General features: G+C 41.3%; 1 protein-coding gene across 2 annotated transcripts in view; it reads left to right on the top strand.

Moving 5' to 3' along the window:
• Positions 1–12,702, top strand: part of RGS7 (regulator of G protein signaling 7) — a 495,704-nt gene that overhangs the window by 339,334 nt on the left and 143,668 nt on the right. For both annotated transcript variants that reach the window (XM_033939445.1, XM_033939446.1), the window contains exons 6-8: positions 4,968–5,032; positions 8,790–8,866; positions 8,972–9,053. In XM_033939445.1, coding sequence (XP_033795336.1) covers positions 4,968–5,032; positions 8,790–8,866; positions 8,972–9,053 — 224 coding nt within the window. The remainder of the gene's footprint in view (positions 1–4,967; positions 5,033–8,789; positions 8,867–8,971; positions 9,054–12,702) is intronic.

Here is a 12,702-nt window from a genome sequence, read left to right as displayed (position 1 = left end):
AGTTCCATGTGTGAAGGTAGGACTATACTACTGTCCCCCAGGACAGAATGAGCAGAGAGATTAAGAAAGGTTTACAGAGGTTTAGAAAGATGGAAAATTGGGCAACAGTATAATAGGTTATTTCAACTACCCCAGTATTGACTGAATAAATGTTACATCAGGGAGAGCTAAGGAGGTAAAACTCCTAGATGTAATAAATGACTGCTTCTTGGAGCAACTAGCTCAGGAATTGATAATAGAGGGAGCTATTTTAGATCTAGTCCTTAGTGGAATGCAGAGCATAGTACAAGAGATAAAGGTGTTGGGTCTTCTGAGAAATGGTGATCATAATGTTTGTTTGTTTATTAAAAGTTTTAACCGCACTTCGGTTTGTCAACAGCACAGTGCACAAAATATATAAAAACAAGAAACGAAAAGAATGCCATAATAGGACAGCAAATTAAAAAAACAATAGAGACCAGAAATGAAATGAAATTTAAAAGTTAATTAAATCTAAGTAATCTAAATCTAAAAAGAAAATAATTTTGTTTAAATCTTGTTTAAATAGTTGCCAAAAAGGTTTCACAATTTACCAAATTTCTCATAAAAATGCTAAACCAAAAAGATACGTCTTAACCATTGATCAAAATTTTACATAAGATAACTCAGAACGAATCATAACAGGAAGAGAATTCCACAGGTGAGGAACTGCTGCCAAAAAAGGCAGGTTTTTGTGTAGATGCCAACATGATCAAGTTTGAGCTAATATCCCAATGCGCGACGGCCTCAAGGAAAGCAAACCAAATGTTGGGTATCATTAAGAAAGGTATTACGGCCAGGACGAAGGAAGTCATCATGCCACTGTATCGTGCAATGGTGCGCCCATATCTGGAATACTATGTCCAGTACTGGTCGCCATACCTCAAGAAGGACATGGCAGTACTTGAGGGAGTCCAGAGAAGAGCGATTAAACTGATAAAGGGTATGGAAAACTTCTCATGTGCGGACAGGTTGAAAAAGCTGGGGCTATTCTCCTTGGAAAAGCAGAGACTTAGAGGAGGCATGATAGAAACCTTCAAAATCCTTAAGGGCATAGAAAAGGTAGACAGGGACAGATTCTTCACACTGTGGGGAACCACAAGTACAAGGGGGCACTCGGAGAAATTAAAAGGGGGCAGGTTTAGAACAAACGCTAGGAAGTTCTGTTTTACCCAGAGGGTGGTGGACACGTGGAACGCGCTTCCGGAGCCGTGATAGGACAGAGCACGTTACAGGGCTCCAAAGAAGGTTTGGATAGGTTCCTAGATGATAAGGGGATTGAGGGGTACAGATAGGAGTTGAGGTAGTTTATAGGAATAGTCAGGGACCACAGCACAGGTGATAGATCTGAAGGGCCGCCGCGGGAGTGGACCGCAGGGCAGGATGGACCTCTGGTTTGACCCGGCGGAGGCAAATTCTTATGTTCTTATGTTCTTATCTGAAGTCATAAAGGAAATCTACTATAGAGGCATTTAATTTTTGAAATAGCGACTATGATAAAATAAACATAGAAACATGATGGTAGATAAAGATCAAATGGCCCATCAAGTATGCGCACCCACAGTATCCACTATCTGTTCCCTAATTGATCCCATGTGCCTGTCTCACTTTTCTTGAATTCAGATAGTCTTTGTCTCCACCACCTCTACTGGAAAACTATTCCACGCATCTACCACCTTTTTGTAAAAAGTATTTCCTTAGATTACTCTTAAGCCTATTGCATCTTAATATCATTCTATACCCTCTCACTCTGGAGTTTCCTTTCAATTGAAAGAGACTCACCTCATGTGTATTTATGTCACATAGGTATTTAAACGTCTCTATCATAACTTCCCCCTTCCGGCTTTTCCTCCAAAATACATATATTGAGATTTTTAATTCTGGCCCTATACACCTTATGACAGACCACTGTCCATTTTAGTTGCCTTCCTCTGGACCAACTCCATCCTCTTTATATCTTTTAGAAAGTGCAATCTCCAGAATTGTACACAATATTCTAAATGAGTCTCACCAGAGTCTTATACAGGGACATCAATGCCTCCTTTTTCCTACTGATTATTCCTCTCCCTATGCACCCATGCATCCTTTTAGAGCTTTCACCTTTGTCTTTTCAACATGTTTGTCTACCTTAAGATCATCATATACTATCACACTTAAGTCCCTTTACTCTTCCTTGCTCAAAAGTTCTTCACCCCCTAAACTGTTCTCTCAGGTTTCTGTAGCCCAAATTCATGACCTTGCATTTCTTAACATTAAATCTTAGCTGTTACATTTTAGACCATTCCTCAAACTTCACTAGGTCCTTCCTCATGTTTTCCACAGCATCAGAGGTGTCTACTCTATTGCAGACTTTGGTATCATCCACAAAGAGGCTAATTTTACCAATCATCCATTTAGCAATATCACTTACAAAAATGTTAAAAAGAACAGGTCCAAGAACCGAACCTTGAGGTAATATCCATTTCCTCATTGCAATCTCCATTGACCACTATCCTCTATTGCTTCCACTCAACCAGTTCTTGACCTAGTCTGTCACTTTGTGGCCATTACCAAGAACACTCAGTTTATTTTTTTAGATGCCTGTGTAGAACATTGTCAAAGGCTTTGCTAAAATCTAAATACACCACATCTAGTGCTTGCCCTCTATCCAATTATCTGGTTACCCAGTCAAAGAAATTGATCAGATTTGTCTGACAAGACCTGCCCCTAGTAAATCCATGTTGCCTGAGGTCCTGTAATCTACTGTATTCCTGAAACTGGACTATTCTCTGTTTTAAAAGCGTTGCTATTAATTTACTTACCACAGAAGTCAGACTTATCGGCCTGTAGTTCTGTTCTTCTTCCTTAATTCCACTTTTGTATATAGGGACTGCATCCACCCTTCTCCAGTACCACTCCCGACTCTAGAGAAGCACTGAAAAGGTCAGCCAGTGGAGCTGCCAGAACTTCCTAAGTTCCTTCTGTATCCTTGGAATAAAATTACAGAACATGTAGACAAACATGGTTTAATGGGTCAGAGTCAGCATGGGTTCAACCAAGAAAAGTCTTGCCTTATCAACTTGCTTCATTTCTTTGAAAGTGTGAATAAACATGTAGATAAAGGTGAACTGGTTGACTCAGAGGAGCATTTTTGATGACGTCCAAATTCAAGTGTGGACATTTAACTGAAGAAGTATAACAATCCCATACAAAAAATGTCCAGTTTCAAAACTGCAAAATGTCTATTTTATTTTTTTGAAAATGGGTTTTTTCAGATGTGTATTTATCTTTTTGAACCATAAAAGAAAAAAATCCAAAAGAAAAATGCACATAACAAGCCATTGGGATGTAGGAGGGGCCAGCATTTCTAGTAGATTGGCTAAAGAGACATCCCAGGAGAGCAGTGGGGCACTGTAGTAAACTTTACATAAGGGGTCTCAAGGAAAACATCTCATCATAACTCCCTTATAGTGTATTTTTAACCCTCCAAAACCTACCGGATCCCAACTGTATAACACCCCAATAGTCCTTATTCCTTTAGGTGTCACTCAGTGGCATAGTAAAGGGGGTGCTGGGGGTGCGGTCTGCCCCAGTAGGGTCTTCCTAAAGGTGCGGTGGCACCCGTTAACCTCTCCACCCACCCGCTTACTCCCCGCTCCTCTCCTTGCTGCGCACACCCCTTGCCTTCCCCTTGCCTTTTTGGTGCTTTCTTTGACATCACTTCCGGGACCTACGCCTAGGAAGTGACATCAAGTAACGGGGGAAGGCAAGGGGGCGTGCATGGTGGGGGAGGGGCGCCACTGCCCCTAGCACCTCTCACTCTTACTACACTATTGGTGTCCCCTATATGTGTGTACATTAGGATTTGAGTAGATTTTGGTGAGCTCACATGTTCCACCACAAATGTAGTGGTTAGAGTGAGGCATGGGCCTCAGTTCCCATCTCCATGACTGACTACCACCACCCACTTACCTACTCCAGAGACCTGCTTGCTGCTGTACTAGGACTTCCCATAACATCTGAAGCTATCATATAGGTAGGTGTGTACTGTTTCATGTATATCTTTGGGAGGTGGAAGAGGGTCAGTAACCACTGGGGGAGTGTGAGGGTGTCATGCTTTTATCTTTCCAGTGGTCATATAGTCAGTTTGGGCATCTTTATGGCACTTATTCATTATTAAAACAGGCCTAGCGCCAAACGTCCAAATTGTGCCCTGGATGTATTCTTAAATGTTAGAATATGGCAGTAAAATAAGCATGCCCTAGTCCTGCCCATACAACCTCTCTAAACCCCTCTGCGAACTGCAGAGGAATAGCATAGAACCCTGCTTAGAAAATAGGTTTCAAAAATAGCGATTTGGATGGGTTGGCAAGAAAAACGTCCATTCACCCTTTTATTCCACTTTTTTGAATTTGTTTTTGAAAATGAGCCCTATAGTGTATCAACAAAGTTACTCATGAGAGATTCCTTAGAAAATTAAGGAGTCATAGTATAGAAGACAATGTTCTGTTGTGGATTAGGAATTATTTATAGGACAAGAAACATAGGGCTCCTTTTACTGAGGTGCACTAGCGTTTTCAGCACACGCACAAAATTACCACATGCTACACCACGTGGCACTCTTCTAGAATAACGCCAGCTCAATGCTGGCGTTAAGGTCTAGCACGTGCGGGAACTTAGTGTGTGTTAAGGCCCTAACGCACTTTAGTAAAAGGAGCCCATAGACTCTCTGGCCTGTTTAAATCACTCTGAATATTAGCCTGAATGAATGTAATCAATTATGTATTTACATCTACATTTCCCCCTCATGCTAAGTAAGCAATTGATTTGAATAATATGTATCATATTATATTATAAACCCTAAATACCAAAGAAAAAGTCTTTGATTTTAAGTGACTGAAAGAAAAATTTTGGATCTTTGATGTTTGCTAGAAATTTTTTAAAAATGTTGCTTATTTTCTGTGTTACAGCGGTTTACCTCTGCAAACGAACAATGCAAAACAAAGCACGTCTTGAGCTCGCAGACTATGAAGCTGTAAGTTCTATTGGCTTTTTTCTAAGGCTTAGATATGAAATAATAAAAATATTGATCATTTATTTTACACACACACTCACACAAACAAACCTGCGTTGACATAATTCCTAAAATAGATTTGACACATAAATACGACTACACTAGATGATTGCCAAAGAGACAGACTAGTCATATGGGAATAATAATGTTCAAAACAAAAGGTTAAACACATATTTGTACTTTGGGGATCATATTATCCCTTTTCTGTAACTTTGTATGGAACCCTTAGGTGGTCTATATACCAAATGGTGTTAAATCTAGCACACACATTTCAACACATTCAATTAATATGCTAAGCAATTCCACTGCCCCAAAACTTCCAAAGCAATGTTAAGTCCCAAAATGCAGCCACATTAAAAATGCTAACAGCATAAATCATTTTTAATATTTACCTCAGTTGTTCTAATGTTGACCACATATGTTGATTATTTATATACTATGGTAATTATCTGATTAGGCCAGGTAGCTGTATAATTCTTTATTATTTGTGTACAGATAGTCCCCGTTTTCTAACATCTGACTTATGTCGGACTTGTACATATGAACGAGGGTCCTATACTACCTTTGGTGTCCCAATTTGCCCCTTTCCCTCCCTCCAGAATCCCAACACACCCCTCTCTCTCCCCAGTTCCAAAGCGCCGTCTGTCCCTCCCTCCCTCCATTCTATGCCCCCTGACAGAACATAAGAACATAAGCATCGCCTCTGCCGAGTCAGACCATAGGTCCATCGTGCCCAGCAGTCCGCTCCCGCGGCGGCCCCCCAGGTCAAAGACCTGTTAGTGATCTTTTTCTTAAAACATTTGGCCTTGTATAGTATCCCTCTAACCATACCCCTCAATCCCCCTTTCCTTCAGGAACTCGTCCAATCCCATTTTGAAACCCAAAATCGTACTCTGCTCAACCACCTCCTCTGGAAGCGCGTGTTTACCTTCTGGCCGGCGCCTTCCTCCTTCCAGTTACAGTTGTTTCTCTGCACAAAGCCGCAGTCAGTGGCTTCTATGCACATCCTGCAGCTGAGCCGGAAGCCTTCCCTCTGACGTCGGAGGAAGCTCCTTCCATGTCAGTGGGAAGGCTTCCAGCTCAGCTGCGGGACATGCATAAGAGTTGCTGTCCACTGCTTTGTGCAGAAAAATGACTGCAGCTAGAAGGTGGCAGGAGCCGGCCAGAAGGTAAATACCCGCCGGAGTTAGGCACGTACTTGGGGCACAGAATGGAGGGAGGGAGGGAGGGAGAGTGCTGCGTTGGAACTCAGGAGGGAAGGAGAGCGGCACATTGGTACTCAGGAGGGAAGTATCACAAATATTGGACAAAGGATAGAAGGAAGGAGAGAGAGGACATGAACATGGGACACAGAATGGAGCATGAGCCATAGGATGTAAGAATGGAGGGAGTGAGGAAAGAGATGCTGAGATGGGGAAGGGAATAGAAGGGAGAATTGGGTGTTTGAAAGAGAGGAAAAGAGAGATGGTGCACATGGGGAGATGAAGAAAGAGGAGAATTGTTGGGGAGGGAATGAATTATTAAACATGGTGGTGGGAGAAGAGTGAGGTAGAGATGGGAGTAAGCGAAGAAAGGGAGTAATGTTGGGTGTGGTGGTGGAAAGGGAATAGTGGGATGGATGGAAAGGGATGGAAAAGGGGCCTCAAGGAGGTGGAGAAGGTGGGAAGAATACTAGGATCCGAGTTACATACAAATTCAACTTAACCCAGGGACTGCCTGTATTTATCTTCCACTAAACACCTAGGTGACTTATAATTTAATATACAGTACGTATGAGGGGGTGCTGAAAAGTTTTCAGCCCAATGATATGGATATGGTTCAATCAATGATCTGAAACAATGTCAAAACATTTCATTTCGTAAAATTGGCACTTAACGAAATAAGATAACACTCTTTTCAGCTACAGAAGCAAAATAATGTTCAAAATTTAGGAACTTGGTTTGGTTGGACTGAGAACTTTTCAGCAACCCCTGGTATGACTAGATGTTCTAAATTTTGCTCTGCCATACATATTTTACTAGACCTGCTGAAGTGTAGTTAACTCTTAGCATGCTGGCCAAGTCAGCAGTGCTAACAGTTTTTGGCACAGCAGAGTGACAATGACCTTGAATTTATATTAACTCCCCCTTCTCCCCACTGCCTTGATGATCAGCCTCACATTTTTTTCAGCTGGCTGACAGAAAGGAAGTTCTTTACTATGAATATGCATTCTTTTTACGTGAAAGAGAAAACCAACAAAATTGTAGGACTTAGCTTGCACTTTTCTTAGTAGTTCAAGATGAGTTACATTCAGGTATAATACAGTAGATGTTTTCTGTTCCCAGAGGTCTTACAGTCTAAATTTGTACCTGATACAAGGGAAAGTTAAGTGACTTGCTGAAGACCACAAGCAGTGACAGTGAGATTTCAACCTGATATCTTTTAGTTCTTAGTCCACTTCTTTAGCCATTAGGCTTTTTGTTGTACTTTGTGTAGAGTTTTCCTTTTATCAACAATTGTCTACACTATTGACAACATTGCCTTGAAGTGTAAAGAACAAATAAACAAAAATCCCTTAAAAAACCAAATAAAAAGAACAATCCTGTAAAAGACCTTTATCTGATCAGCAGGGATGGGAGTATATCAGTTGACGTTCTATGAGTTTGAGAATTCCTCTCCCCCAGCTCTCAAAGCACTTAAGTGCCTATGTTTTTATGGTATGTTCATGGAATTTTCTGACCTCTTCCAGAAAGAGATAGAAAGTGAATGAGTATAGGAATGTTAACTATAATCAGTGCAAGGAACTGGTGGCAAAGGGACCCTTCCCTCGCCCTAGCTACAAAGTAGGTTCTCAATAATGAAACCTTGTCTTTGGCTCTTCCTTACAACATGACCATTGATCCTCTTTATTAAGAAAAAGCATTCCAGTCAATGCCTTAGCAACATAGATCCCAACAATAGGAACTTAACCCCTATAACATCTAGGTTAGAATATTAATAGGCATAAGGAGTAAGGATGAAGTTCACAGTATCCCTCCAGAAACTACAACATTGCTGACCAGTTTGGTATTAGAGGATAGGGTCCTTCTGCATCTCTTCTGTCACACTGAGGAGAAAGAGAGACTAGGCTATCATTGTGCACCTGGGCCACATACAGTACCATATGAGATCTATTTGCATAAATGGAAGCAGTACATGCAAATCAATCTGATGCATATTCATTGTGGAAATCTTGAAAACCTGACTGGGTTGTGGCTCTCGAGGACTGTGGTTGCTATCCCTGGCTCAGACTATAAGTCAATTTGGGCAGAAAAATATCTCCTGAGCCTGAATGTGAGTTACCTTGAGCTTAGATTTGGAAAAGGCAAACAATTAAAAAAAAAAAAAAAATCCATATTCAGCAGGGCTCTTCCCAGAAGCTCTAAATCCAGTCAGCAAGTGTCGCCCTTAATGATTATTCCTTTTTCACAACTATAGGGACTCTCAATGCTGCCTCTGCAGCTTTTCTAGCCAGATTGACTCAGCAATTTTCTGTAGAGCAGGGTTTAGAATTTACAGTGAGTCAGTGGATCACCCTGCCATTTTTGAATAGGCAAACACTGTCTATTTCTCTTTCTACTGTGCAGGCTTAAACGATTTCTGTGTGATTGCAAGGGGAAAAACATGACAGTACTTTAGATTAGAAGCTAAAGGAAAACTATAACTTTGAATCAAGCCCTAAACTGTGATATGTTTACAGGAAAGCTTGGCCAGGCTTCAGAGAGCATTTGCACGAAAATGGGAATTTATTTTTATGCAAGCAGAAGCACAAGCAAAGTGAGTTCTTTTCAAGTTCTTTGTCAGACCTGTTACAATTAGACTGTTTCCCTGAAATACCTGTGCTGTAATTAACACTAGTTGTCTTCATTAAAACACTGACAGAGTTGACAAGAAAAGAGACAAGATAGAAAGAAAAATTCTTGATAGCCAAGAGAGAGCATTTTGGGATGTACACAGACCAGTGGTAAGTTAATTCATAACATTGCCTTTCTTTTGAAAATATTTGCAAGAAAAAAATCTGTATCCATCATTATTACTTCCTATACTTAAACTTAATCATAACTACCATTCCCAAATATGGGTATGATTATGCAAAAAATATTGCATTACCTTATTAACTGAACATTACAGTAAAATATCAGAAGATACGGAGAAAGAATAACTTTCAAAGGCATTTCCACAGGCAACAACAATGCTTTAGTATTGAAATAGCCTGCTACAAAATAGTGGATTAAGGAGCAGAGGCACTCCACTGTTTTCTTCTCTATCTGCTCCAATATCAGTCTCACTATTACCCTCCTATTCCCTGCAGGATGCTTGGGATAATAGGGTCTGGAACAGGAAATAGAAGGCTGTTTCTTTATTATCCTGCTAGACCAGTTCAGATGCCTGGATTTATGTCACCCTACCAGCAGATGGAGACAAAACACATAATTTTTCCAGTGGCATCATCACTGAACTAAAGAAATGGTACAGATGAGGCACTTGCCAATATTCCCTGTCGCCAGCTAATTTGCAGAATTGTCATAACAGGATTACTGAGGTTCCATGGACCCTAGCTGAAGAACTTCTAGGTTGAGTAGGAATAATCCGAGGACTGCTTCCCCTAGTGGAGCAGATTCCCTAGCTCCCAGTGCAGGAGTTTGAGAACTGCCGCCTCTTGTTGGTCAGCTTCTCTCCTTGATCTCTGATAGGGCAAGACTAATTGTTGGGTTCCCAGGACATCTACCTCCTCCAGATTACTGATTGAATAGGGGTGGTAGTCCTCAATTCAGGCTCCTTATCCCACGATAGTCAGCAATGCTTCCACTAGAGACCCTCCACAAACCTCCCATTCTCTTTTCCCTCTTTTTGGATTTAATGGATTACAGAAGAAGATTAAGACAGTTTGAGAATCAAGAGCAGTCTATAAAATTAGAACAATAGAAGTCAAAAGAAAACAAAGGGGTTTTCTAGCCCTTCAGTGGCTGCAGGAGCACTGCTGCCCTTAAAAGCCACATACCGTAGCTACTTTTCAGACTGGCTGCTAGGACTGGATCAGTTGGATTAGATGTACCAATAACTCAGAAACAGTGAAAGATCCAGTATCAATATATAAACAACACATTCACATGGATCGTGTAGGAAGTGTAAACAGCTACAACATGAATCAGGTAGGACACCACTGGGAGGAAAAGCCTCAGACAAAACCCTCCCACCGCCAAAGCTGTGGCATAAGGTATTCAGGCGGAGAACCTCATCGGTAGAAAAACCTCCCGTGGGGCCTAGTAAAGCTCTATGTTGTGCAATGTAAATAAATAACAAGTGGTCACAATTTTAGGTATAGAAATGACTCAAACTTATCTTTTTCAATGTGATAAATTTGTAAAGCTCGGTCAGAACACCAACAGTGGCCAGCGTTTAACGTAATGCTGCCTCAGGGTGTGATCTCCGATCATGAGCTAAAAATTCAAAAAGAAGAAACAGATAAGAATAAAAGTATAAATTCTTACCTTAATATCACCACTAAGGTCGTGTCATGCACATAAAACATATCTTTCAAAGTGGGGCACGGTGAATCGTGTCTCCTTACACAAAAAAAGATGGCACCTAAAACACAGCTAGACAGAATTTAAACAAACTGATGTAAAGACGCAACTGGAAGTGACCTCGCGGCATTACCATAGCAACAGCAGCGCCACGGAGAAAACCTCCTGGAAAGTGCCATATTAAAAATGGAATCTAAATAGAGTGTCAATGCACAAAACAAAAAAATACAAAAGTTCAGAAATTCAAAACTTAAAAATAAGAAACACTGATTCCATTCAATTTTCTGGTTCAGGTCCTCGGGTTTCTCACTGTCTAGAGAATGTATCCAAAATTGCTCGAGTTGTAACAGACTGCATGTCTTATTGGTATAACATTGGGAACATGATTTATAATGAGGCAGCGCAAGTCCATAAATTGATGTTAATATTCGAGGCAATGGGTGATAGGAGCTTTTACTCTATTATGAAACAGACAGCTTTTATGTTCAGTCACTCGCACTCTGAACTGTCTTGTGGTTTGCCCTACATAGATTCTAGGATAAGGACAGAGAAGCATCTAAACTACATAGGAAGTAGTACACGTAGTGCTGTATCTAGTTGCAAAGCTTTGACTGGTGCACGGATGAATAAAGCTGCTTGTATATTCCAAAGTGATGTCACATGTAAGTCAATTGCCACACTTAGAATGGCCACCCATGCCTTTGTTGAACTGTGTCACTTTGCTGATGTCAGATGGACTTAACAATTCCTTGAAATTCTTTTGTCTGGAGTATGCAATACAAAAATGAGTGTCTGAAAATGAAATTACATTTCATAATGTCCTAATGTTTCTATAACATCTTATTTGTGACAGGGGATGTGAAGGTGGCATTGAGCAAGCCTTCAAAGCAATGGCCTGCTCATGGAAAAGCTGCTGGATGGGGACATCATGTAGTCCCTATGTCAGACCATACATGAACAAGAAAGTCATGAACAAGAAAGTTGGCATCTTAGATATGACACATAGGTCTGTGGAAGAAGTACCCTTTTTGTCTGAGCCCCTCTGGCTCTATCCCTAGCTATTCCCACACAGTTAGCCCTTATAGTAGAAGGGTTATAGGATCCCTTCCCTTGATTAGGGATTCTTTTAGGTTCTTTTTCTCCTGAGATTGTTTTAGGGCTCCTTTTATCAAGCCGCGCTAGCGGGGTTAGCGCACGTGACTTTTCATCATGTGCTAACTCCTGTTCTGGCCAAAAACTACCGCCTGCTCAAGAGGAGGCGGTAGCGGCTAGCGTGGCTATTACGTGTGTTAAACCACTAGCGCAGCTTGATAAAAGGAGCCCTTAAATTAATTTAGCATTTCCTTACTGCCTTTTCGTCTTATAAACAAAGTGGCTACAAAAATATAAAATTCAATTGAAAACTTTAAAAATAAAGACAAATTGTTTTGTGGTCATAAGATACAAGTGTTCCCAGAAATGACTTGGGCTACTCATTTGAGGAGAAAAAACTTTCTATAATTAAAAGAGAAGGTTTTAGTTCTTGCAGCCAATGGCATAGTGAGGATAGGAGGCACTTGAGGCGGTGGAGCCCCCCCATCCCCTCTCCATTCCTTCTGTGCCCCTCATCTTCTTCCCCCCCCACACGCCACACTCACACCCTCCCTTCTCCCTGTACCTCTTTAAATATTATCCAGTGCGAGCAGCTTCTTTGATCTGCTGCTTGCGCCAATATTGGCGTTTCTTCTGTCACTTCCTGGCCCTGCGACCAGGAAGTTATTTCAGAGGGGAGCCAGGCCGACATGAGCAGCAGGCCAGAGAAGTTGCTTGCATTGGCAGGGCAGGATTAATTCTTCGAGGGCCCCTAGGCACACTAGTACACTAGGCCTCCTAGCCCTGCCCCATGCCCCACCCACAAACTAAACCCCTTTTTTTACAAAAGCACGGAAGAGGTTTTTAGCACTGACTGGCGGGCTGAATGTTCTGCGCTGTTCTGACGATCATAAGAATTCTATGACCATTGGAGCAGTGCAGAGCATTCAGCATTCAGGCTTGTGCTTGTGCCTTTCTTACCCACATTGCTTGCTTGTCATATTTTCTGTCGAT

This window comes from Geotrypetes seraphini, chromosome 3 (assembly GCF_902459505.1).
Source record: "Geotrypetes seraphini chromosome 3, aGeoSer1.1, whole genome shotgun sequence".
In the NCBI taxonomy this organism is placed as follows: domain Eukaryota; kingdom Metazoa; phylum Chordata; class Amphibia; order Gymnophiona; family Dermophiidae; genus Geotrypetes; species Geotrypetes seraphini.
Note: the sequence above shows the minus strand (reverse complement) of the source record. Positions and strands in the feature narration are given on the sequence as shown.